This window comes from Lynx canadensis, chromosome A1 (genome assembly GCF_007474595.2).
Source record: "Lynx canadensis isolate LIC74 chromosome A1, mLynCan4.pri.v2, whole genome shotgun sequence".
Classification (NCBI taxonomy): Eukaryota; Metazoa; Chordata; class Mammalia; order Carnivora; family Felidae; genus Lynx; species Lynx canadensis.
The window spans coordinates 204,287,794-204,312,884 of record NC_044303.2 but is presented as its reverse complement, the minus strand read 5'-3'; the positions used below and the strand labels follow the sequence as shown (position 1 = coordinate 204,312,884).

The 25,091-nt window shown below is 39.1% G+C and overlaps 1 protein-coding gene across 1 annotated transcript in view; it reads right to left on the bottom strand.

Annotated features, from left to right (window-relative positions):
• The window catches only part of FGF10 (fibroblast growth factor 10), an 84,149-nt gene extending 59,288 nt beyond the window's left edge, over positions 1-24,861 (bottom strand). The window contains exon 1 of the mRNA XM_030330230.1: positions 23,698-24,861. Coding sequence (XP_030186090.1) covers positions 23,698-24,052 — 355 coding nt within the window. The 5' untranslated portion in view covers positions 24,053-24,861. The remainder of the gene's footprint in view (positions 1-23,697) is intronic.
• Positions 24,862-25,091: the final 230 nt, after the last annotated feature.

The following is a 25,091-nucleotide window of genomic DNA, read 5'->3' as shown; positions in this document are numbered from 1 at the left end:
AGAAAAAGAAAAAAAGAACATTTCTTACTGGACTCTTTCTAAAGGAAAGATGGAAAATTACCTTATGATGGGAAACTAAAGGCCTTAGAAGAATTACGGGAAGGTAGTAATTTATATCCTCTGTGAGTGAATAGACACCCTTGTTATCAAAAAGGTGACGACTCAACAATTCTATGTATATTAATAGGAAGAATACACATCTTACATTTAAGGAATTTCAGGATAACTAATAGAAATTGAATACCGTTATTCTCCAGATATGATCTGCTTGGCATCCTCTCAACCCATGGCCTGTGACAATGACAATTTTTTGTTGTCACAATTGGGACAGGAATATTACTGGCATCTAGTGGATAGAGACCATGGACACTGCTAAACACCCTGCAATGCACAGGACAGCCTCCCACAACAAAGCATTATTTGATCCAAAGTATCAAATGTGCTGTGGCTGAGAAAGCCTGATCTAGGAGAAACAGAATAGTGCAGCAGAAAGATTATTAATTAGAAATCAGAGGAAGAGAATTCTAGGTTAAGTGCAATATGATTAGTGTTTTCATATATATATAATGAAGATATTACCACCTACCCTGCCTAATTGAAAGAGCTGTTGTGAAAATCAAATAAGCTCACATATGTGAAAGTATCCTGTAAACCAAATAAATATCCAAATGAACTCAATGAGTATAAGAGTCCTTTTGCTTTAAGGAAGTCAAGGTAGAAATATGGCAGTATAATCTCTGTAGATGCTTCATGTGGAAAATATAAAGTTGGAGGATACAAAATCAACATACAGAATCACCCATGTTTCTACACACTACCCACCAACCGTCTGAAGAAGAAATAAAGAGTACAAACTCATTAATAATAGCATCAAAACCAATAAAATACTTAAGAATACACTAATATATATATAAATAATATATTATATATAATACACATATACATATATATAATCTATATATATATTATAATATATATATATATATATATATAATCTCCAGATAGTATATTCAAAACTAGAATTGGGTATTAATGAATACTGTAGATTCTCCAATTATGATGATTTTTAAATATCTGTGTGGGTGTGAGCTGGCTAAAATGAGAAGAGTGTGGTTTGTGGAGAGAGAGAGGAGGTGATCTAAATGACCTCTGAAAGCTCTTTCCACTCCTACAACTTGCACTCAGACTCTATCCCCCAAGATTAGCTGTCAGCAGGCTCTGGCAGGTTGTGCGTAGGATTCCAGACATTGCCACGTTTGGGAGTTCTTCAATTAATTATCTTCGTTTGGTCTCTTCATGCCCCTTTACTGGTGGTCAATCCAGTTCTCAGAATTTGCCAAAGAAAAAGCTTTCTTTTAGTTATTATCTTCCTTTTTTCATAAATCTGATTCCGTAATGCTTTTTTAAAAATACACTTGGAAGGAAATTCAAAACCTTCTTCTTGCACCTCCCCCTTCTTGCTCCATAAAGTTTCTACTCCACTGAGCCATGACTAACATGTACAGTATGCTTGCAATGAAAATTGTTTTTCTCTTTCAGTGTCCTAACTCCAGATTTTCACTCTTAGTACTTTAAGCTTGATTAAGACATATGTTAAAAGTAAAGATCTGCTTTCATCCCAGTCCTAGGTCCCTTCCTTTGTCACTAAGGTACTTGATAGAAAAATCTCATCTTACCATATGTTGCAGTTCATTACAGCATGGACAACCATAAATAAATAATGCTATTAAAAGAGGGTAATGCACTCTTTTAGGGGGTAGCGAACTACGGTCAAAATTAGCCAAAAGAGTGTGGGTTGTGTGTCTTTGGGTAAAAAGAATCACAGAACATCTGGCTCTTCTTTCAAAGTATTAAAAAATGTAAAAACTAGAAATGTTAAAAATAGTGTAGCTTGGACATGACTGACCACAGTTGGACAGTTTCTATGTGTGTAGAATTAAGATAAATTCTTTCTTTCTCTTCTATAAATATTATACCAATCACTTATTATTTGGCACTTTTGAAAACAGCTCTTCCATCTTTCTGATCATATTTTCAGATTTTAGCCAATCCACTATAAAAGTTCATTCTCACACCTCTGTATCAATTATTTCCTATTGTGTATTATTTTATTTGTCTTCCCTAATGGAAGCCAACTAGAATAATGAGGGCAAAAGGTTATATATACATCTGGTCCCTCCATTTAGCATCCTGGTTTATCTTTTATGCTTTGTTGAGAACAATGGTGAAAGGTGGGCAGGAATATGTTCTTGTATGTATTTTCAGTGCAAAAGAAAAAAGCATTCAATATTTTGTGCATATGTGACATCTGAAATAACTCAGACATGGTAACATTAAGGAAATCATTGCGTCTTCGTTTCATGTTTAATTGTCAGAGCCAGGAAGGAAAGAGGTGAAGAAAGAAGGCAGGACTTTGCATGGGCTGACACTCTGAAGGACTAGGCTGGAGCAGGCATGGCTTTCATTATATTTAAGTGAATTAGTCTGTTTCCTTTAAACAGGAGAGATTAACAAGCCACCAAGGGCCTGCTGTGGGATTCTGACACTTTTAGTGGCTTGTGACCTATGATTTGTGAATATCAATTCACCTTCAAAAGCAGAGAGCAAATCTACCATTAGCATAGGTATACCAAAAACTGAGTTAGGTTAGTTTGGTTAAAATTCATTAGGAAAGACATTTGCTAAGATAGGGGAATAAGTCTTTTATTTGATTCAATATTTGGATCATTTTTAAGTTCTATGAATTTAGAAATGGCTACATTTAGATGTAGGGGTTAATATGAATGACTTTCTTTAATAAAGAGAATACTTCAAGTCTTGAACTTGGGAACTATGGGGACATTAAATAAAAGGGAAAAGTAAACTCTTAAAATTTTGCTTTCTTAGTAAAAGAATATATCTTTGGGTAGTTTGGCTTCAAGACAAATATTTCCCAAACTGCAAGAAAACAAAATATTTTCTCCTCATATGTGATTAGGTCAAAAGTATTATCTTTGATATTAAGTAAATGACCTAAAGAATTTCAAGCTGAAAGAATTATAGAAAAATAAATTCATACTATAAAACTTTATTTTTAAAACATTTCCAGTTTATCATTCTTTAAAATGTTTACTACTGGAAAAGAAAAAGTACATATATTTTTTTTGACCTGTTTCTTTTTTTAGTCATCATATCAAGACAAAAGTGATCAGGAGCCAACCTTTTGGAGCTGCAGGTACAAACTTATAGATAGCAAGAAGAGATCTTCTTTGGTCTTGAGTAGGCAAAGTTAAGTCAGGAAAGCATAGAATACTGCATAGAGCTCCCCCCGCTATAAAATGCAATTTGCTGATGCACCATACTGCCCAGTTTGCCTCTGCTTGACTAAAGGATTTTAGGTTAGACTTGTTGTATGTTGTAATGTATTGAAGGGCACAATTTCATACTGATAAAGTACATGTACACTGGAGCCTCTCTACGTGGGTTCCAGTCCCACCTCCACCTCTTGGTAACTTAGTGAAATTACTCCGTCTCCTAGAAGCTTTAGATTTTGCTGTCTGTAATTGGGATTATACTAGTATCCACACCTTAGGGTTGTTTGAAGTTGAAATGAGTACACGTGTGAAGTATTTAGGACTAATGAAGCATTTAATGGCTGTTATTATTTTATCCCATCCTAAAAACAGAACTGAAACAGTATCTCAAACTGTGGAGCTAGGTATCAGTAGTTAAGACTGTTCGCCCAGTTTGCATCCATCATTTAATGTTGCCCAATAAAATCCTTATTATGTTGTTTTTTAAATAAAGCTTTCCCTGATTATTCAGTGGATTCTGCTGATATCCAAAATGATAAAAACAAACAATCAATAGGACATGAGGAACCCATATGTTAATGAAAACTTGACTGCTTCCAAACATTGTCAATGATCAACACAGGAAAACAAGGATTTTCTATGTAGTTAATCTAAGAGATTATAGGAGTATTACTGAATGTTTATTGTGCTTAAGGTAAAATAAGGATGACTTTAAGAATACAACTTTTCCTCAGTCGTTTTTCTTTTTCTAGTATCTTTCTGGTTTTGCTGCATCACAAAATGTCACTATTACTTTACTTCAATTGAAAACTTTTTACTTCAATTAAAGTGTCAGTCACTGAATATGGCCATGGGATGGTGGGAAGGTCCCGAACAACATGCTTTTATTCTATAATCCTTGTCATCAAAATGGAAAATAATATGACAACTTATGGGTGGCACTTTTCTGATGAATAAAATCAGCAGTGTTCAATTTGAGATTTTTTTAAAAGTTGACAAAATTTGATGCCTTCTTTGGAGCATAAGACATTAGGGCAAAAACACCTTTGGCCAGGCACTTCGTATAGCACATCAGGATATAACAAATAATTTAAAACCCTATGAAGTTTTTTTGGATTGTGAAAAACCCAACCACACTACTTTGGGTTGGTCAGTACAATAACCATCTCAGATTAATAAATTATAGCCAGTGTCAGTGGTTGCATATAGCTAAACTCAGATGACTATATTCTGACTAATCTTATTAAATGCCTTCAAAGCCTTCACAGTACAAAGAAAAAAAATACAAGAAGAAAGAAACATGGGAAAAAAGATCCATCAGAGGGTATGCTAATTGTTGACTTTTTTTTTGATATTAACATTTTCAGATTCATATTCCCTGTGACTTCGCAGGAGACATTCTATAAGTTATTTGGGCTGTAAATCTGGTCTTTTGTAGGTATAAAGACATGTCACTGAACCAGAAGGGAGCCTATCATTTGCATATTCATGAAGCACAAGGTGGACATTCCACAGCCTTCACCATAGTGTCTGCCAGTCCGATTCATCTGAAAAAAGGGTCATATACAGGAACTGATGCTCAAATCATTTCCACAAGTGAAAGAAAGAGAACCCCACAACAAAGAGGAATTCCTCTCAATAATGCCGAAACCATTAAAGAGCTGCTGGAGTTTGAAAGATTGTTTCCGGGAAACTACAGAATGTCATCTGTATTCCTTTTTCAGGATTCTAGCTTTGGAAGTGGATCACTTTGAGGTTTATGTTCTTGCTAACCCTCTTGGGATAGAGGTGCTTGGTCACAGATTCCTGTGGCTTAACCAATCACAGCAAAACAAGTGGGAAGGAACCCTGAATCTGTAAAAGTTTGTTTGCACAACTGTCATGAGGTGTATACCCCTGGCTCTTCCTCATAAGTAGCAGCCGCAGAGCACCCTGACACTGGGCGAAAACAGGCAGCTGTAGACGGCGGGGGGGGGAGGGGGGGGCGCGGGGAGGTCACATCTCCGCTCCCCTCACCCCAGATTTGGCATACACGACCCATGCACTTTACAGTAGGGAGCTGTAAACTGACCTAATCTCAGATGTATCAATATTTTCCACCGGTGAAAGAGTATTTACACTTTAGCATATGTTTTAACTCACTTTTAAAATTACTTCCTCTTTGCAAAATACACTGGCACTTTCCCCATTTCCAGATCATGTGCAAAAATGGAAAATATGCAGACATGGAGTATGTGTATGAAATCCATTCTGCCAAGTTTTTTGGATTATTCCAAGCTCAGAACACCTTTGGCCTTTCATCTCATCACCTCCACGCTTACCTTAGCGTCATCCTTAATTTCATTGTTTCTCAGAGGTTTGTTGGCATTGAGAATTGCTTGAGGTGTTTATTAAAGTTCAGATGCCTGTGTGTATACCTCTTATTAGTCTCCTCTTCCCCCGTGCAGCCCGTCTGAAACAGGACTCTTACCATTTGTATTTGGAGCAAGCACCCTAGTTTATTCTGATCATGTGGCCCAGGGGCCCAACTCTGAGAAATACTTGGCATTGTCTATTCTTATTAGCTATTATAATCTGGCCTCTCTCTCTCTCTCTTTTCCCCAAGTGTCTTTTCTGTATACTTATTAGAAGGAATCTTATTTTTTAAGAGAAATAGGTAGGGGCTGCCTCTCAAGCTATAACTCACAAACAACCATTCTATTGCTAAAAATGTTTCAGAAGTGTGGATTTACATGGACCTGTGCGATTTACCTGGCCTCAGAGACTGTAAGTTACAATCTTTTTTTTTTTTTTAATTTTTTTTTTCCAACGTTTATTTATTTTTGGGACAGAGAGAGACAGAGCATGAACGGGGGAGGGGCAGAGAGAGAGGGAGACACAGAAAAACAGACTCCAGGCTCTGAGCCATCAGCCCAGAGCCCGACGCGGGGCTGGAACTCACGGACCGCGAGATCGTGACCTGGCTGAAGTCGGACGCTTAACCGACTGCGCCACCCAGGCGCCCCATAAGTTACAATCTTTGAATGGCACCAAGGATGGTAAGATTGACCGTGACCACTAGCATGCTCATTGTGCTCAAGATAATCGTGGATCAGATCTTTTATCCAGTTCCCTTGCAGAAGAGTCCTATTCCTAATTGCACCCACTTTTCCCCCAAATCACCACCATTACCTCTCTTCTCAAATTATTATAGGTCCAGCACTCAGTTAACAGTGAGTGCAAAGGAGAAAAAGGAGTGAGCCCCATAACACTCCAACCTAGGAGATGTCACTGTCCGCCTCAGCTTGGGATAAAAGCCCGTTACCCTAAGACATGACAACAAAACATTTATCTACTGTCTAAAACTTCATAGCCCCTGTTGCTGTGAGAGAAACTAATTTTCTGTAAGAGGAAATGTCAGTTTTAGACTCATGCTTTGTTTTCCAGGCTTTAAATTTTTAGGTGATCTAAACAGCCGTGATAATAAATTTTAGGAGAGTTGTACCATTACGGAAACATTTTGCAAAGTGAAAAGTTTAAACTAGGGTGTTATGTGAATTTTATCCGCAGTGACGGAGGATAGAGCATGTCGGATATAGTTTCAAAGAGAGCAAATGGAACTTCAACATAGACATTGAAATACTTTGGAAAGTACCACTTGCTTACATTTTAATCGTATTAATTATCCATTTATTAAATAGATCTTCTATCACCTTTAACTCTAAAAGGGCCTCTTTCAGTTGAAAAAATATGGGTATAGCATGCACGTTCAGGAATGTGGCTTCTGGACCAGTGAGGAGGAAGAGAACAGATACTTCTGGATCCGGATTGAATTTACAACCCGGTGGAAAATCAGACCACGGGTACAGCCAGGTTCTGCATCAGAGAATCAAAGCCCTTCCTTTGCTCTGGTAGTGCCCAGCAAAGAAGGTACTAGGTGCAAATAAACTATATTTTTTAAACAATGTTTTACAGATATATAGTCATTGAAACTCAGCATCAATTTAGACTCAATTAAAATTTAAGGTTCTATTATAAGCTTGATACTTGGCTAGATATTTTTACAGAAATTATTTTAATCTTCACGGATCAGATGAAGAATCCAGACACCCAGGAGGTAGACAAAGTGTTTGAACTTACATCTGAGTCCATGCTTAGTACTTTCCATGGCAAAATATTATTTTTGTCCAATTATCCTTAATGTGAGTCACATAGAACTGTCATAGGCGGCTGTATTAGTTTCTTAGGGATGCTGTAACAATTACCCCAAAGTTGGTGGCTTAAAACAACAGAAATTTATTTTCTCACAGTTCTGGGGGCCAGAAGTCCAATATCAGTGTCACTGGGCTGAAGTAAAAATGTTGGCAGGGCCACATTTCCTCTGAAAGCTCTCTAGGAGAGAAACTATTCATTGTCACTTCCAGATTCTTGAGCCACGTTCCTTGGCTCATGGTCCTTCCTTCAATTCATAGCCAATGGTATAGCATCTTGAAATCCCTTCTCTGCTTCAGTCATTAGATCACACTCTGCCTTCTGGGTTTATGTCTAATCTCCCTCTGCCTCTATTTTATAAAGACATTTGTGATGGTATTTAGGGCCTACTTGAATAATTCAGGATAATCTCCTCATCTCAAAACACTTGACTTAACCACAACTGTGAAACTTTACTACATTTGATAACATCCAGAGGTTCCAAGGGTTAGGACCCAGTATCTTTAGATGACCATTATTCAGCATACTATAGTCCATCTTCTAGACCTGCAAAATTCACATGCACCTCTTATGTAAAATAAACTACATTCATCCTATCCCAACACCCCCCAAAGTTCACACCCAACATAAACTCCAGTCCAAAATCTCATTTAAATATCATCATTTAAGAAATCCCAAGTCTCATCATCTACATAATCTAAATCAGGTGTGAATAGACTCTGGGTATGAGCCTTCTTGGGGCAGAATTCCTCTATACTCTGAATCTGTAAAACTAGAAAATATCTGTTCCCAAGATACAGTTGGGACAGGCACAGTACACCAGTTATAGACATTTGCATTGCCAAAAAGCAAACGTGGAAGGAAGAAAAGTGTCAACAGTCTCCACCAGTGTCAAAATCTAGCAGGACAACTGCCAGTAGCTTTCAGCACCTCGGAATAGTCCTCTGTGGCTTGAGGGTCCTGGCTCTGGGCTTGCGGTTAGTCTCTGCCTCTGCACCTATGGTTGTACCCTCTGTGCCCAAGGCTCTTCCCTCACAGTGATCCTGATGATCCTGCTTTTTTTTTTTTTTTTTTTAAAGCTAGCATGTATTTGTAGCTGAATAGTTTTATCTGTCTGTTTCCTGCCTGTACAATTGTGGGAGTTGGACAGCTTTCCTTCATTTATCAGCTCTCTTTCAGTCCACGCTGGCAGTGTTTCTGCCGATGCGGCATTCTCAAGAACTTTGTGAGTCTCCTGTGTATGTCATAGGCATTCATGCCAGTAGTCACAGGGTCCTCCTCAGGTCTTGCTTTTATAATCTCTATTCCTAGCTTCTGTTGAGATGGCTGAAGGAACCGATCAATCAAGTGCCTCCTCTCTCTGGCACTAGATTAAAGCTATTCAGCCACACCCTTGGCTTTGTCTTCACAGCACACTTCCTTAGCAGTGTACCTCCTAATTTAGCATCTTTTGCAATCTGGATAGGCTGAGAATTTCCCAGATCATTGAGTGCTGGTTCTGTTTTGCTTAACAGTTCTTTCTTCACTTGATTTCTTTCTTCTCACATTTTACTAAAAGCAGCAAGAAGAAATCAGGCTGCACCTTCAACATTTTTCTTGGAATTCCCCACAGTTACATTTCCAAGTTCACCACATACAAGTTCTGCTTCCCACACGACTATTAAACACAGCTCAGCTAAGTGTCTGCCACTATATAACAGGGACAGTCTTTCCTCTGGCTCCAATAACATGCTCCCTGTTTACTCTAGCTGTCGTAAGAATCACTTTTATTTTTTATTTATTTTTTAAAATTTATTTATTTTTTTTTTAGAGAGAGAGAGAGAGAGAGCACGGAAGGGGCAGAGAGAGAGGGAGAATCCCAAGCAGGCCCCATACCGTCAGCACAGAGCCCCATGCAGGGCTCAAATTTACGAACCGTGAGATCATGACCCGAGCTGAAGTCTGACATTTAACAGACTGAGCCACCCAGGTGCCCCAGAATCAAGTTTAATCTTCGTATTTCTACCAGTATCCTCTTTATGAGGATATATGCGTTCTCTAAGATAACATAGGCTTTCTCTTCTGTGCTCTTTACTTCCTTCTGAGCCCTCACCAGAGTGCTTTCATTGTATTTCTACCAGAAGTCTGTTTCAGACCATCTAAGCTTTTTCCATCATGTGTCTCAAAATTCTTCCTGCCTATAACAATCCAATTCCAAAGTCCCTTCCACCGTATGCTGAGGTATCAAAATCTGTATTTGTTTTCTTTGGCTGCTGTAACAAATTGCCACAAAGTTGTGTCTTACTGCAATAGAAATTGGTTCTCTCATAGTCCTGGAGAGCAGAGGCCCAATATCCATTTTACTGGGCTCAAATGAAGGTGTCAGAATGGCCAAGCTTCTTCCAGAGGCTCTGGGGGAGAATCTGTTTCTCTCCTCTTCCAGCTTCTACAGTGACATTCCTTGGCTTGTGGCTCCTTCATTGTCTTCAAAACCAAAGCATCACATCTTTTTTTTTTTTTAATTTTTTTTTTCAACATTTATTTATTTTTGGGACAGAGAGAGACAGAGCATGAACAGGGGAGGGGCAGAGAGAGAGGGAGACACAGAATCGGACACAGGCTCCAGGCTCTGAGCCATCAGCCCAGAGCCCGACGCGGGGCTCGAACTCACGGACCGTGAGATCGTGGCCTGGCTGAAGTCGGACCCTTAACCGACTGCACCACCCAGGCGCCCCAGCATCACATCTTTAAGTCTCTCTTTCTCTGCTTCTGTCACCAAACTGTCTTCTGTGTGTGTGTCTAAACTCCCTCTGTCTCTGTCTTATAATAACAACAAGTGACAAATGTTGTTATAACAACAGGTGGGTGGAAAGCCCACCTGGAGAATGCAGGATGATCTCTTCATCTACGAACCCGTAACTTAATCTACCTGCAGAAACTTTGTCATAAAAAGTAACATTCACAGGCTCTAGGGATTAGGACTTAATACCTTTGGGTGGCTATCATTCAGCATATCATGGTTGATATCTCCTAATATAGGTACGCTTGTGGAATTTGGTCCTTAATCTAGGAAATGAGGATCTTGAATAAAAACATTTTAGTACTAATTTAGTTCAATTCACTCATTTCATAGATTAGGGTCCAAGGTCAAGTTAAAGTAAATGGCATGCCTAAGGTTGCACAGTAAATGTTGTGACATGACCAAGACTATGAACCATATGTTCTGCCACTGTTCATAGTGTATACACTCTTCTTCTATAAATGAATTACCAAGAAATTGATTATTTCTTAATTGGTACTAAATTACTCCAGAATCCAACTATAACTCTGAAACCAAAACTGTGTCACAACCAGCATCAATTTTAAAAGAGAGCAGTCGTCACTTATATCCACTGATCATAGTCAGTAGTAATCTTAGGAAAACTGGAGAAATATGGGAAACAATCCATTTCAGGGATTACACAATATTTCCATTCAGAAGTTGGTATGACTTTAAGTTCTTAACATTCAGTTAAGTAATGATGGCCCTAACATTTTCAAGTTCTCAGAACTGTGGAACTTAGAACCTAATGTAGTTTTAAAAGATAATTTACTTCAACCACATGTTTTTAGGTAGGTGGCATATTAATCATACTTTCCAGACCAAGTGACTGAACCAAAAAGTCTAAGTGACTTGGATCAAGGATATGCAGTTAAAAACAATTTACCTGGTAAATAATATAGAAAGGACCCATTATAGGCCAGACTCTGTATTAAGGGCTTGGATGCAAAGGTCAAAATGATGTATATAGTCCTTACCCTTCAGTAAGTTTTCTGTGTAAGAGGAAACTAGATGGGTAAAGTAATCAAGTGTGGGACTGTGTTAAAATACCAGAGACAAGGTGTTTGGGAAGTGTTCAGGAAGGCTTCCTAGAGATGACATCCAATAGAAAGTTGAAAGGAAGAAGTACGAGGAGCAAAGATAGAAACATCACTCCAGTCAGACCTAGTAATGTGTGCAGGGTCTGGACATGAGGGGTCAAGGCGTGTTCTAGAACTAACATCAACTCAGTGTATCTATAATGGGAAATAGTAAGAAATGGGGTGAGTAGTCAGTAGGGAACAAATACTGAGGGCCTTACATGACATGCTGAGGAATACGGATCTTGTTCTAAGGACACTAGGAAGAAATTAAAGTATTTAATAGGGAACTGACTTGTGTAGATTTGTGCCTTACACAGACCAAATTGGTTAAGGGTGATTTTGTCATGTGAGACCTGGAGAGTGAATAGGGTGCTATTAATAATATGCCCGAGCAAGAGGCACATCTGAGACTGTTCCTGGGAAACCAAGTTAGAAGATGAAGGTCACCTTTGCTAAGACTGGCCTAAGTTTGAATCCTGACTCACTTATGCTAACTATCCAACTTCAGCCTGGCACCATAACTTTTGGACTCAATTTTCTCACCTAAATATAGTTTGGGAATTACAATGACTATTTTACCCATTTTATGGAAGTTTTCCAAGAATCAATTCATGAAAATATTAAAATACTTCATAAACTATAAAATGAAGTAAAATAGTATGATATCAATTTCCTGTCTAATTTTATATTAGGCCATGGCTTAGGGATCCTTTCAGAATATGGGATAATTAAGGGACACCTGGGTGGCTCAGTCAGTTAAGGGTCTGACTCTTGATTTCGGCTCAGGTCACGTGGAGCCCCATGTTGGACTCTGTGTCTGGTATTGAGACTTTCACATTTATAATCTCAGTTGCAAGTTTACAAGCTCATCCTTCCAACAGTGATGAGGTGGGCGGTATTATTATCTTTACTTAACAGTTGCAAAGATCACAACCCAGTAATTTGCCCAAGGCCACAAAGCTACACACTTTTAGAACCCTGATTCTGCATCCAGAAGTTTGTCTCCAAAGCTGATGGTCTTCATTATGGGTGTGACTGCATATATACTGCCTGTGTCCTCCTTGTTTGTTTTAAAAATACATAAGTATTGGGGTGCCTGGGTGGCTCAGTTCATATTCTCTCTCTCTCTCTCTCTCTCTCAAAAATAAACATCAAAAAAATTTTTTTAAAGTATGTAAGAGAAGAGAAGGAGCAAGAGAAGGAGCTGTATCTCCTTTGTTTTCCTAATCACCTAAACCAAGTAAATCTGAGATAATTTAGAATTAGGAATGACAAGAAAAAATATACAATGGGAGCAAGTAATGTTGAGGCCTCAGTAGTTGCCTTTGGGAATCTGCTGAGAAATGACAAAACCCCACCCCGTGCTATGCATATTTTAGGAACTTCTGCAAAGGGACTATTTTAAATTTTTAAATAATGATGAATGCTAAAGATGATGCCACTTGGTATAGGTCAGAGGAACTACTTTCTCTGTGTCTCTAGTATAAAATTAGTTTTGGGTTTTTGTTTGTTTTGCTGATCAAGCTAGAATTTCAATATGGGTAGGTTATGTCTATTATACTGTAATTTATATACTCGTTTAAAATATATCTCTGCTTTCTGTTTTTTTTTTCTTTAAAAAGTAAAATAAGGCCAATATTAAATGAAAACTGTTAATGTAATATTTTAGCAGAAAAGTTAAGTTCTCAAATATAAGGGTGTTTACATTCCTCCCTCTCACATGACAACATGTTCCAGTGTATTTCACTTTGTGTTTCATAAGGTAAGCCCCCAGCTTGTAAACTCTGTTCCACGCTGTTTGCCTGCCTGTTATTACCTGGAAACTTCACGTAAGGCTCTGCACCCATATGCTTCTGTGCCTTCTTTTAGGATGTTCTTACTCCTCTCTTTTTATCTGTGTCTAGCTGGAGTCCTTATCCTTGGTGCGACACTCTCCATGTCATTCATGCATCCCTTGGGTTACCTTTCACTTAATTTCTGCTCTGCTTCTTTGGCGGTTAGTATAAACTGTCTTATATTATCTTCCAACTCCTTGGGAAGATCTCCTGTCTCTGTCTCTACGTTGTGAACCCTTTAAAGCTATGGGCCAAACAGGTCACTGTCGTGGGATGAGAAACAAGAGCCTTAGACACAGAATTTACTGAGAGCTAAGCATCTGTGATAACCCTGGTTTAAAACCATATCATAACTTGGAACATAGTTTGTCTTGAAATATGTAAACATCGAGTCACTTCTTTTTTTGCCTCTTGTGCAGTAATCTGTCTTCTTCCGATCTCTAGTTACCTGTTTCATTCCTACTTTTCCCATTTGTTCTTTTCTAATATGTCCTGAACTCATTTGTTACCTTCTACTTATTTTCAGCTCCTCGCTCTTTCCTCAAATTATCTTCAGTTTTTAAATATCTGCTGGTAGTCTCTTAATAAACCAGAACTTTACTCTTTGCCCCCCACACTTCAGAACATTATGAATGCTATAATTGCAAACCTTAAATAATTTCAGATGTTGTAATATTTCCTTTTCTAAAAATGTCATTTTATTCCTCATTCCTGCCTCTTTCTTTAATTCCAATATTTTAAATTCTAACTTCAGCAAATAATCTAACTAGTTGGTTTCCCAGCCCTTTCCCTTCCAACAAAGGGAAGCATTCTCTTTACTTTTTCTTTTTTAAAAAATTTTTTTTTAACGTTTATTTATTTTTGAGACAGAGAGAGACAGAGCATGAACAGGGGAGGGGCAGAGAGAGAGGGAGACACAGAATCTGAAACAGGCTCCAGGCTCTGAGCTGGACGCAGAGCCTGACGCGGGGCTCGAACCCACGGACCGTGAGATCATGACCTGAGCCGAAGTCGGACGCTTAATCGACCAAGCCACCGAGGCACCCCTCTTTACTTTTTCTTTATAAAATACCCATTTGATGAGGACTTGTTATGCACCAGGCACCATTAAGCTATTCCGTGCATTACGTCTGACTTCTCCAAACTTCTCCCCAAACCCCAGGGTCAGTGCGCCTATTCTGTCCTTGGAGGAGGTACCAAACCCTCCCCATGCTGTTCCTTCCACCCACATCTCACCTTCCAGGACTTCTTAGCCATGAGATTTAGAATAGTTTCCAATTATTTTCTTCTGGAGTACTCTCCTTCTTTCTTCCATAGCATTTACCCCAAGTTTTCATCACATAGCTATTTTTTTTTTTTTGACACTGTCTTTAGAGTGAAGCTCTCTGAGAGCTAAACCAGGCTCTTTTTTCAGTACTGTATGTATGTGTCAGACAGTATCTGACACAAAGCAGGCACTCAATTTCTGTTGAATGAATGAATAATCTCATTTAATCTTTATGGTATAGGAAAAAGGAAGGTATTGTTAATGTTGTTGTTTTACTGATGGCAAGTTGCCAAGTCATACACCCTGGCAGGTCAAAGCCTCCAATACACCCACTTTTGTGTCTCCAAAGTTCATTTTCAGTCCAGGGCCATACCTGTCATCATCAAAGCCCACACTTTTAATCCCTCTATCCTGCTGCCTCCTTAGCAAGAATTCTGGATTTAGCCTTCCTTACTTTGATACCGTGGCTGCGATTACTTCTGTGGGATTCCTTTTAGATCACAGGTTCTCATTTCAGTTAATTTAACGTGCAGTCAAATGCCAGGGCTTGGGTTATATTTCCCTCACACCTTTCTTGTCATGTCCGTCCTTTTGCAGAGCTACTCATTAGCTTGATCTCTTTGCTGGGAGTTCAGAACCCTTGTCTCCATCACTCTAGCCCAGCATCTCTTCCTCCCTTCCACGGTCTGTCGAAATGCTCAATGGCTTCTCCTGCTTTTCCTCTGGCTTCTAACATTCTGATCATATGTTCTTTGCCATCCCTCTTGCTTCTGCTTTAAAGCATTTCGGTAGTTTCGTTGATCTAGTGTTTATACCATAATCTTATCAACATCCTTAGCACTTTTCTTTTTCATATTTGTGGAATCATACCCTTCTACAGAGATGTTCCAAAAAACGCCCTAGAAATCTGGTTTACATACTGTTATTAATAGCATTGTAAAGCTATTTCACTTTAGATAAGAAATAGCTTACAAATTCATATCATGTGTTATCATTTTGCCCATATTACAAAATGTCAATTTTTTCTCTTAATAATTCTATCAATAAGTCAAAGCTATTTATGCTTTGGAAATCTATTTACATCTATGTATCTATATAATTTGAAACCGATTATAAGAAGCTTGACTTTTAATTATTATAACAGACCAATCTAACTTATATAGTCAGATTCTACATATCATAAAAATAAATTTAATTCAGCAATCAGTACAAAAAGGTTCTTCTTTAAAAGAAATAAGTGAGACGTATGCTCTTGATTCAAATTCTAACTCCTGTTGGTATCTTAATATCTTTCTAAAAATATATGTGCATTTCTATATTTGGTCAGCCTGGAGTATAAATGCATGTGTATTTTATATTTTTCCCCCTTGACCACCAGTATTAATGAGAAAAGTAGGTTTTACTTTGCAAAGCTACATTTGGCAGGGGTATACAGAGAAGCCCTGTGTTTTAAGGGAAATCATGGAAGTTAGAAATGGTAAAGACCTTGATGATTAGCATTCATCTTCTTTGAAATAAATGATGACTAAAATAGAAGAGCAGTAGTTATTGGACTTCCTAATTCAGCTTCACTTTCTCTCATAGGAGTCCAGACAAAGGCAAAATGTAGGGACATTGGCAAAGTAGCTAGTGTTACATGTACTAAAATAATTTAAAACAAAGGCAAAATGAACCTGCAAAGAGAGTTACTGGAGATAGAATATTTAATCTGGAGGAAAATGCAGAATAACCAGACAATCAGCATTCATTGGCAGAAGGTGCTTATCTGTGATTTGCCTGTTTCACTAAAGGCAAGGCTGTAAGAAATTGGCCTGAGTGCTGGGATAAGGGAGAATTCAGTGCAGATTCAAAATGAGAAGAGACTCCTCAGCATTTTGGATGCTGAACATCCAAAAAGGTCTAGGCTGCTGGCTCCAAATATAACATGGCATGCTGAGCAATGATAATGGATGACTTTCCCTGGCCTACATGACATGTAACGGGTTTGAACATCAGGGAAAAGGGAAAAAAAGAAAATAAGAAAAAGAGGAGAAAATAACGGAGTGGCGAAGGGGCAAAAAAGTATCATGATTCACAGTGCCATAGAGGCAGGGCTGTAGCAGATGTCTAATGTTCCAGATGTATAAATGCCTCCAGACAGAATTATTAGTAGTTGATGAGCCTTGGGGCGCCTGGGTGGTTCAGTTGGTTAAGCATCCCACTTCAGCTCAGGTCATGATGTTACAATTCACGGATTCAAGCCCCACATTGGGCTCTGTGCTCTTAGCAGAGCCTGGAACCTGCTTCAGATTCTGTCTCTCTCTCTCTCTCTCTCTCTCTCTCTCTCTCTGCCCCTCCCCTGCTCACACTGTGTCTCTCTCTTTCTCAAAAATAAACACTAAAAATTTTTTTTAATATTAAAAAAAAAAGAAACTGATGAGCCTTGAATTGTAAATACTCTATTAACATGTCAAGTTATCCTCAGACAGGGGCAATGCCTTGAAAAGGGTTAAGGATGAACTAACACACATGTTTATCAGTAAAGCATGATAACACCAGGTCCTTGAAAGAAAATAATGATTATAGGAAAATGCCTTTTAAAAAAGTTCTCAATTTTGCAGTTAACCATTGCCACATAGAGTTGGGTTGCTGTTAACCCATACTATCCATGATCCATGATTGAGTTATAGTTGTGGTGGAATTACTAGGTTATGTTTAGTTGACAGTTTACTCGAAGTTGGGTATATATTGACCTAATCAATACTTTACCTCTTCTATTATGGTTAATTAAATGGCTCATTAATCTCTCAATGTCACCATCCATTGTAGGAAGCATGCCAAACATTTGAAAATTCCTCATTAATGATAACACACATACTGACAGATTAGATATAGGTAAAGGTGGACAGATTTAGGCTGAAGAATTATTAGGTGAACTATAAAACGAGGCAATGCTTTACTGCCAGCACTATGAATCTTTCAAATGGTAATTGGATGCACGTGTTAGCAGCAGTAAAAAGTCACTGTCCAGTTGTCCACCTTACATGGGAATCTACTCTGAGTGTCTTCTTTGATTTATTGTTCCAATTAGAACACAGTGTTCAAAGAAAGAACACAACTGACCGGACTTAAAGGCAAGGGAGCCTTTAAGGCCATTATTGGATGGCCTTTAAGGCCATTGGTGGATGACCTGGCTCCCTTTTAGTTTATCTTGAAACTTTCTATTTGTGTAAAATCTGTACTGATTAAATATTTGCTTTTAAACTGATTCTATAAAGCATCAACATTTTGTATCCATTAGCTCTTGATCAGAGTATCACTGGCTTCCCAAGATGCAGGTATATTTTCTTTCACTAATTTTAAAGGCCTATGTCTAGGTTATTACTTGTTATACTGACTGACTGGCACAGGCAAAGGTTAACGGGCAGTGAAAAAAAAAGAGTGCCAATTATGAAAAGTAAATATTTTTAATCTGCAAAAACAGGTAACAAATACCGTTGGTCAAATGGTAAGTGTAAATGATCTTCAGTGATTGCAATATACTATGAAAAATGAAGATATTTCTGTATAGAGGACTTGAGACAAAATGAGGTCCATTATTTTCTAAACTGTGATAAAGCTGTATTAAAATTACATAAACATAAATCTTGTGTCCCATCTTGCTGGAAAATTAAAAGAGAACTTTAATTTCTGGGAGGGAAATACTAATATTTTACTTACTTACATTAAGCAAATATCAACTATTAATGCTAACAAATGTTGGAACAGTAATACTAAAAACGTCATCTGAATTACTCCCCGTTGCAAAGTTCACAGAATTAATGTTAAGATAGATTAAAATCACTTTGAACTAATACACATGTGTTACTCTTCCTTCTGAAGCATAATAAGGAAATATCATTGGTACTACAATTTTGGATAAGCATACAGGCATTTAAGGCTTAGGAAAGATGTAGATATTCCCAGGCAGCTCATAAATGTGAGGAACATTAGCTCCATTTCAAATGAGCTGTCAACTTTTTTCCAACATTTTGGCTTGTGGAAAGTCAGGCGTTTGAATAATAAGTGGGGTTTGCCTCTGCACAGGAAGGTAACTACAGGGGTGTAAAGTGCTCCTTCATGTTCCACTATAAGTTCATTAAACAGTTAAAAAAAAAAAAAAAAGAACTCGAATAAGCCTTTTTGCTCTAAAGCAGGCAGTAAAAATACAGAAGAAAATATGCGTGCATTGGGGTTTCCCTCATTTAATAAGACAATTTTTATTTTAAATTCTGTGCCTCAACATCATTTTGAAAACACCTGTTTTTAAAGAGTGGTCCATACCTTTGCCTCATAGATTCCTGAAATACCCAAGACTAACCTAGAGATTGGTGTTTCTGAATTCTCATACTCCACTGTTGGCATGTGATTTCTGCCAACTGTTTTCTTGGGTTTCTTCTAGTAGAAGGTTATAAATCAGGTTTATGAAGAGGAAACTGGGTAATTGTGCATTTTTAATGGATTTATGATAAAGCCATCAAAGTGGAGGGTCCATATGGTAGGAATGCGGTAAAGGTAACGGGACAATGTCATGTAAACATTAAATACAGTGCTTCCACCTTCATAAATCCTCAATGTGCATGATTAAATGCTGCCAGTTATAAATTATGCAACCAAACTCTAGAAACAGCCACAACTTAAATAAGACACCAGTGGAAGCCATAAGTTGTATATAGGTTTTCTTTTCAAAAATCCAAAATAAAATCACTTATTAGGAGATGATATTCAAGTCCCTATTTCCCTCAACACTTCCTTTCTCACTTTAGGTAACTTCCTACAATCAGCCCCAGTCCTGATTTAAAAGTAATAATGCAAACCTTTAATCCCAGACAGTAATTTGTCATTTATATGTGGTGAAGTACCTTTTTGATTTGCAGGCTCATTTTAAAGCCTTCTTAACATGTATATAGCTTTAGGTCTCTAAGATTTTGCCCTTTTTAGAGTCATATATCAGAAGTTTCTGCAACAGCCCACTTTCACACCGGTATTTACAACCAAATTATTTTATTACATGTGGGAACAATTAAACATTTTGCCCTCAGCTGTAAACAATTACGATATACAATGACATTCATGGATTTTCTTAAATGTATTCCTAATGCCCTCTGTTAAGAAGGTGAGATCCGTGTACATGTATTTTGCGTTTCCGTAAGCAAATATATTCCCAAACAAAATATTTCACCTAGAGGTATTTCACCTAGAGGTATTTCACCTAGAGAATGCACTAACATTGTCTGATGCCATGTCTGCATAGCCACCTGCAATGATAACCTTTAACATATTTCACTTCTCTTCCCCTCTCAATTCACTACTATTCCAGCGTGAACCTGAAGAACCGTTGGTGTTCATAGCAAGAAGCAATTAAGATTTCGGATAATTTGTTTTTTAGAGTTTTGAGATATCTAATTCTAATATATTGGTATCATTGTTGCCAGTAACAGAGGTAAAAGGAATAACGTAATCAAATAGATGTAGGCTTGAATCCTGACTCTACCAATTTCCACTTGAATGACCTTGGGTAATTAACTGTTTTCAGCGTATTTTTCATCTTTGAAAAAGTATGGATAGTTAATATCTAAATTATAGGACTATTATGTGTCAAATGAAATATATATTTGAAGAAATAGGGCACTTACTACACAGTACATCCTGATTTCTCTATTGTAGCTTAATCGCCTTTCCTGCAAAGACTCATAAGCACTGTGGCTTTCCATTTTGAGAATATCCATTTTTGGCTGTCTCAAGTTTAGGGATACATTTTCTTTTCACTAGACTCCCCTTTTCTACCAGTGACAACCATGGGAGAAGCCCACAGCCCACTCGCATCCAGTCCCAGTCGCAAGGGTACCCAACAGCTGTATCCAGCCTTTCCAGGAGTCCAGAAATAGAGCTGAGTGGTAATGTTTCAAGGGCAAAGCTCTAGATATAAAGAGTGATAAAACAAACTTAAATGAGCCTAAGCATATCTAGTGACAGATACACCACAGCTATTCTAAATTATTCAAGCTTTCTTACACTTCTAGCAGGAGAAACATAATTCATCTCTGCTCCCTTTATTCTGTTTTCACATAATGACAAAAAAGCAAACAAAAAAATCACCCTCCCTTCCACACACACACATAAATGTTTGTAATCACCCCAAGCACATATAATATTTTTAGAACCATCCAATTTCTGGGAACCAGCTTTGGAGGTAGAAGTTAAAAATGATTTTGCAATGCTTATGGGTGATTTCCTTACTTCCCTTTTGTTAGTATTTTGCTGGCAAAAAGCCCGTAAAACAGTTGTTTAATTACCCAGGACATCCCAAACATGTCACCTCTCAGATAAGCTGTTACTGTATTTTAGCAGCAATAATACTAGGGTCAAAAGTAACAAAGAAAATTAAGCTTCAAATAAGCAAACCTCAAAAGAACAGCTTTGTGTATTGAAAATAATTAATAACTTGTTTAGGAAAATGTTACTGAAAAGTGGTTTTTGGACAAGGAACTGACACTCTTCAGAAATCCTAATATTTAACAGGCTACCATTTGGTGGGCTGGCCGGCTGGTTACCCTGTAGGCATGGCAAAAGTTTGTTCACATGTAATTATGCAACATTTAGACAATATCTTAATGATACCATGTAGTTCAGCTGAATCAGTCCAGCTGGAAATTGTAGGAGTGTTCTGATTACCCAGCCACATGTGAAATTAAGGCTTTTTCAACCTTTACTTTTCACTTGCTATGTCTTGATACAGATATTCTTGGAAAGCCTAAATTATTTATGGTTTAACATTTAACAGAGTAAACCCCACCCCCTCTCATTTTCAACCATTGATGAAGGTTGCATTTTCAACCATTGATGAAGATTGCATTGATGAAGATTGCATTACTACATAAGATATTATATTTTAATAAGGACTATTGGTATGCTTTACCATATGGAAGGGATATTATTCTATTTTGGACAATTGGGATGGAAACTTTCCATACTAGTTTTTATGCAATAAAAATCAGATACTTTTCTCTTTGCAGATAATTCTTACTCTAAAAATATAATTCAATGTATACCCCTAGCAATCACTTTATTAAATAATCACACATGATTATGATTTTAGAAAATAGTCATTTCAGTTGTATAAACAAACTAATATAGATTGGTCCTTGCAGTAAATCATAAAGATACTTAAAATATGCCAATAGCAAAATTAAGTTAGTATCCAAAAAAAGGAATTTTGCTCGAGCTTAAAACTGAAAATTTATTATATTTATCTCCATGAACTAAAAATACATAGAAGATTTTCAGCCCATGGGGATTATTATTTTTTATTTTTTATTTTTTAACTCTCAGCTCACTCTTCAGCAAGTGTTTGGCTCAGTTCTTCCCCATTTTCCTACCTGGATGACACCGTAACTATTTTGTTTTAGAAGTGAACAAAAGTATTAAATTTTAACCAACAATTATAACGTCTATACATAATACCTACTGAATTCAGGCAACAAATGACTTTCAACCCAAAGAAATCATAATGACATTATTTCAGCCACTTTCTATGAATCAGAAACAGAAACAGCTCTAGAATTAAATGTAAGATGGGTACGTTAAAATACTTTGACAAGTATTTTTATTACTTACAAACTTATTGCTAATTTTAGTAAGTGGAAGCAGCAGCAGCAGTTAATGTCAAATGTATGTGGATCTCCAGAGAAGAAAACCCAGTTTTAATTCTTATAAATCCTTATTTAAAAAGAAAATGCTAAATTCCGATTAACTGTCTTTCCCATTGGTACCAGATACTTTTCTGGGCCAAGGTGTCTTGGAATGTATGACCCATGTATTTAAGTTCGTTGGCAAGAAATTCCCAAATGACTGATACTTTAAGGTCCCTTAAAGAGGTGACTTGGAAGAACCATTGAGATAATGCTAAATAGTCATTAAAGATGTGTAAATGTCATTGTCTACTGTCTTCAGTGTGCCATTACATAGCCTCGGGCTCCTTTCAAATAGCAGTCAATAGAGGGTGAATAAGTCTCACCACTTGAAAGTAACTAGGAAAAGAAGCCAACAGAGTAATCTGGCTTTGCTGGACTGATTCAAGAAGAGACACAATATCCACCCCTCCTCCTCCAGTTCTCCCTCCCCCTACCCAGCCCACAGCCCTGCAAGAAAGAAAGAAGAGCAAGAGGTAAAGAAGGAAAGAATGAGAGAAAGGAAAATGGAAAGAAATGCAGAGGTGGGGTGGGCTGGGGAGGGGGTCATAATTTATGTATACAGAGCAGAAAAGTTCATCCAGTGGGACAAACTATAGCCATGGAAACAGACTTATGACTTTTACTTTGAAAATAAAAGAATGACAATGAAATTTGTGTGAGGTCTGTGTGAATCCAGTCCCAGATGTTTACAATGCTGTAGTAGTATGGCTCTGCAATATGAGAGGTTTCAGAAGAAATGAGTACAACAGGACACCACAAAGCAGCGCATATGCCATTGACAATGCAGACATGAGCATCATGTTACCAAGAGAGAAGGCAGGCAGAAGACAAATAGCGGCGCTGGTGCCTGAAAAGCTAACTTCACGGACTGCAATCACTCAAACCAACATGAGGGGCCAAAAAGAAAAAGAAAAAAAAAAAAAGAATCAAAACCAGAGAAATGTTTGCACTCCTGTCTAGATAGGTAGTGGGTAAAGGGTTGGGGGTGGGGAGCTAGTGGAATTGACTTTTCTTTCTTAAATAAGGCTCCCATAAAGCCCCTGTAATTGACAGCGGATAATTATTTTCAGCTTGAGGAAGCTGTCCCAAAACTCTTAATAAGATTGCCAGCGAAAAGAAACAAAATGTGTTTACTTGAGCCATTTCCAGAAGGGAGGGAGAGGGGACCTTGGGATGAGGTGCGGAAGGGCGACGGAGACGGAGAGGGGGGCATCTATGAATCTCTGCGCCTGCACTACTCTCCAGCGCCCTGCGCGGTCCAGGTAATGACAAGCAGCGGAGACAGGGCAGCTAGGGTGGCAAGGAGTGGGGGGGTGTGTGGAGGGAGCCGCGCCAAGGGTAGGGGGTGCGGCGGCACAATGTATGGGGGTGATTTAGTGTGAAAGTATTCCACTTCATCATTTTACAGGGGTTGGGGACGTAAATATTTAGCTGGCCACATCTGGAACAGATTTTCCCCCCCTTGTGGGGTGGGGGGTGGATAATTGGAAGGAGGGGAGCGCGCATTTGTAACTTACTGTACGGGCAGTTCTCCTTCTTGGTACCGCTGACCTTCCCGTTCTTCTCAATCTTGAGAAAGTACTTGGTAAAAGAGAACAGCTTTCTCCAGCGGACATCTCCTTGGAGGTGATTGTAGCTCCGCACATGCCTCCCCGCACTGGAAGGAGAGGAGAAGGAGGACGAGGAGGAGGAGGAGGACGAGGAGGAGGAGGAGGAAGAGGAGTTGGTGGCCTCTGGTGACACCATGTCCTGACCAAGGGCTTGGCAGGTGACAGGGATTGAAGACACCAAGAACAGCAACAAGAAGCAGCAGCAGCAGCCGGGCAGCTGGGGAAAGGCTGAGGCACAATGTGTCAGTATCCATTTCCACATTGTACTGGAACTCTCGGCACTGGAAATTGTCTCATCAGAAGGAACATACTGGAAGGGTAAGACCTGGTGCGAGGCAAGGAGACAGCTGGAGGTGGAGGCCGCTGGTTAGCTCCCTCTGGGCGCGGATCTGGCCAGAAGTGAATACACCAACATCCATAACTCCTCGGAAGGGCCGGCTGCCTCTCCTGGCTCCTTTCTCGGATCCGCTGCCGCTGCCGTGAGCCTCTCGAGTCTCCCGGTGAATGGTGGATGTGGGTGGCCGCAGTAGCAGGAGCTGGTGGTGGTGGTGGCGGTGGTCACCAGCGATCTTCACTCCACCCGGAGTTACTTTGTTCTCTTCTTCACGCCTTTCTTCACCATGTTAGATGCAAAAAAAAAAAAAAAAAAAAAAAAAAAAAAAAAAAAAAAAGTCTGAAAAACAGATGACAGCACGGTGAACAAAACCCACAGAGGCTGGGGGAGATATCTGCGCCTCTCTGAGGTTGGCACCTTCTGGTCCCTCTGCGCAGAGCCCCAGCCTGCTAGCCGCCTTCGAAAAGCGCGTCCCTTCGGAGTTGTCAGGGCTGGAGGCGGCTGCCGGTCGCCGTTGTTTGCTTCCCCCCTCCTGCTTTCTCTTTTTGGTGGTGCCTGTTGATTTGAAGCCTCCAGAAAGTCACTTCTTGTTTGGGGGGAGATGGCGGTTGGTGTTTTGTTTGGCCCTACTTCCCTCCCTCCCCACCCCCTTCCTCTGGAAAGCCCGCTTGTAAACAGGTTGCAGCCAGGAGTCCAAATGTCAGTGATTCCAAGCCCGAGGTGGGCTCTGCCTCCGCTGGTCAAACCTCATTTGCAGGGGTGGAGAAGCGGGGGGGCGGGGAGGGGGTCAAACGGCGGTGGGACATCTGAAACCCTCGGCTGCTGGGAAAGTCAGGAGAGGGAGGGGGAGGGGGCTGGGAGGGGGGGGAGAGCAGGGGAGCAAGGAGGAGAGGGCGCGGTGCCTCCGCGCGGAGCTGGGGGCTGCCGGGTCCCTGCCTTGTGGCCCCGCGGCCGCCGCCTCCGCCCG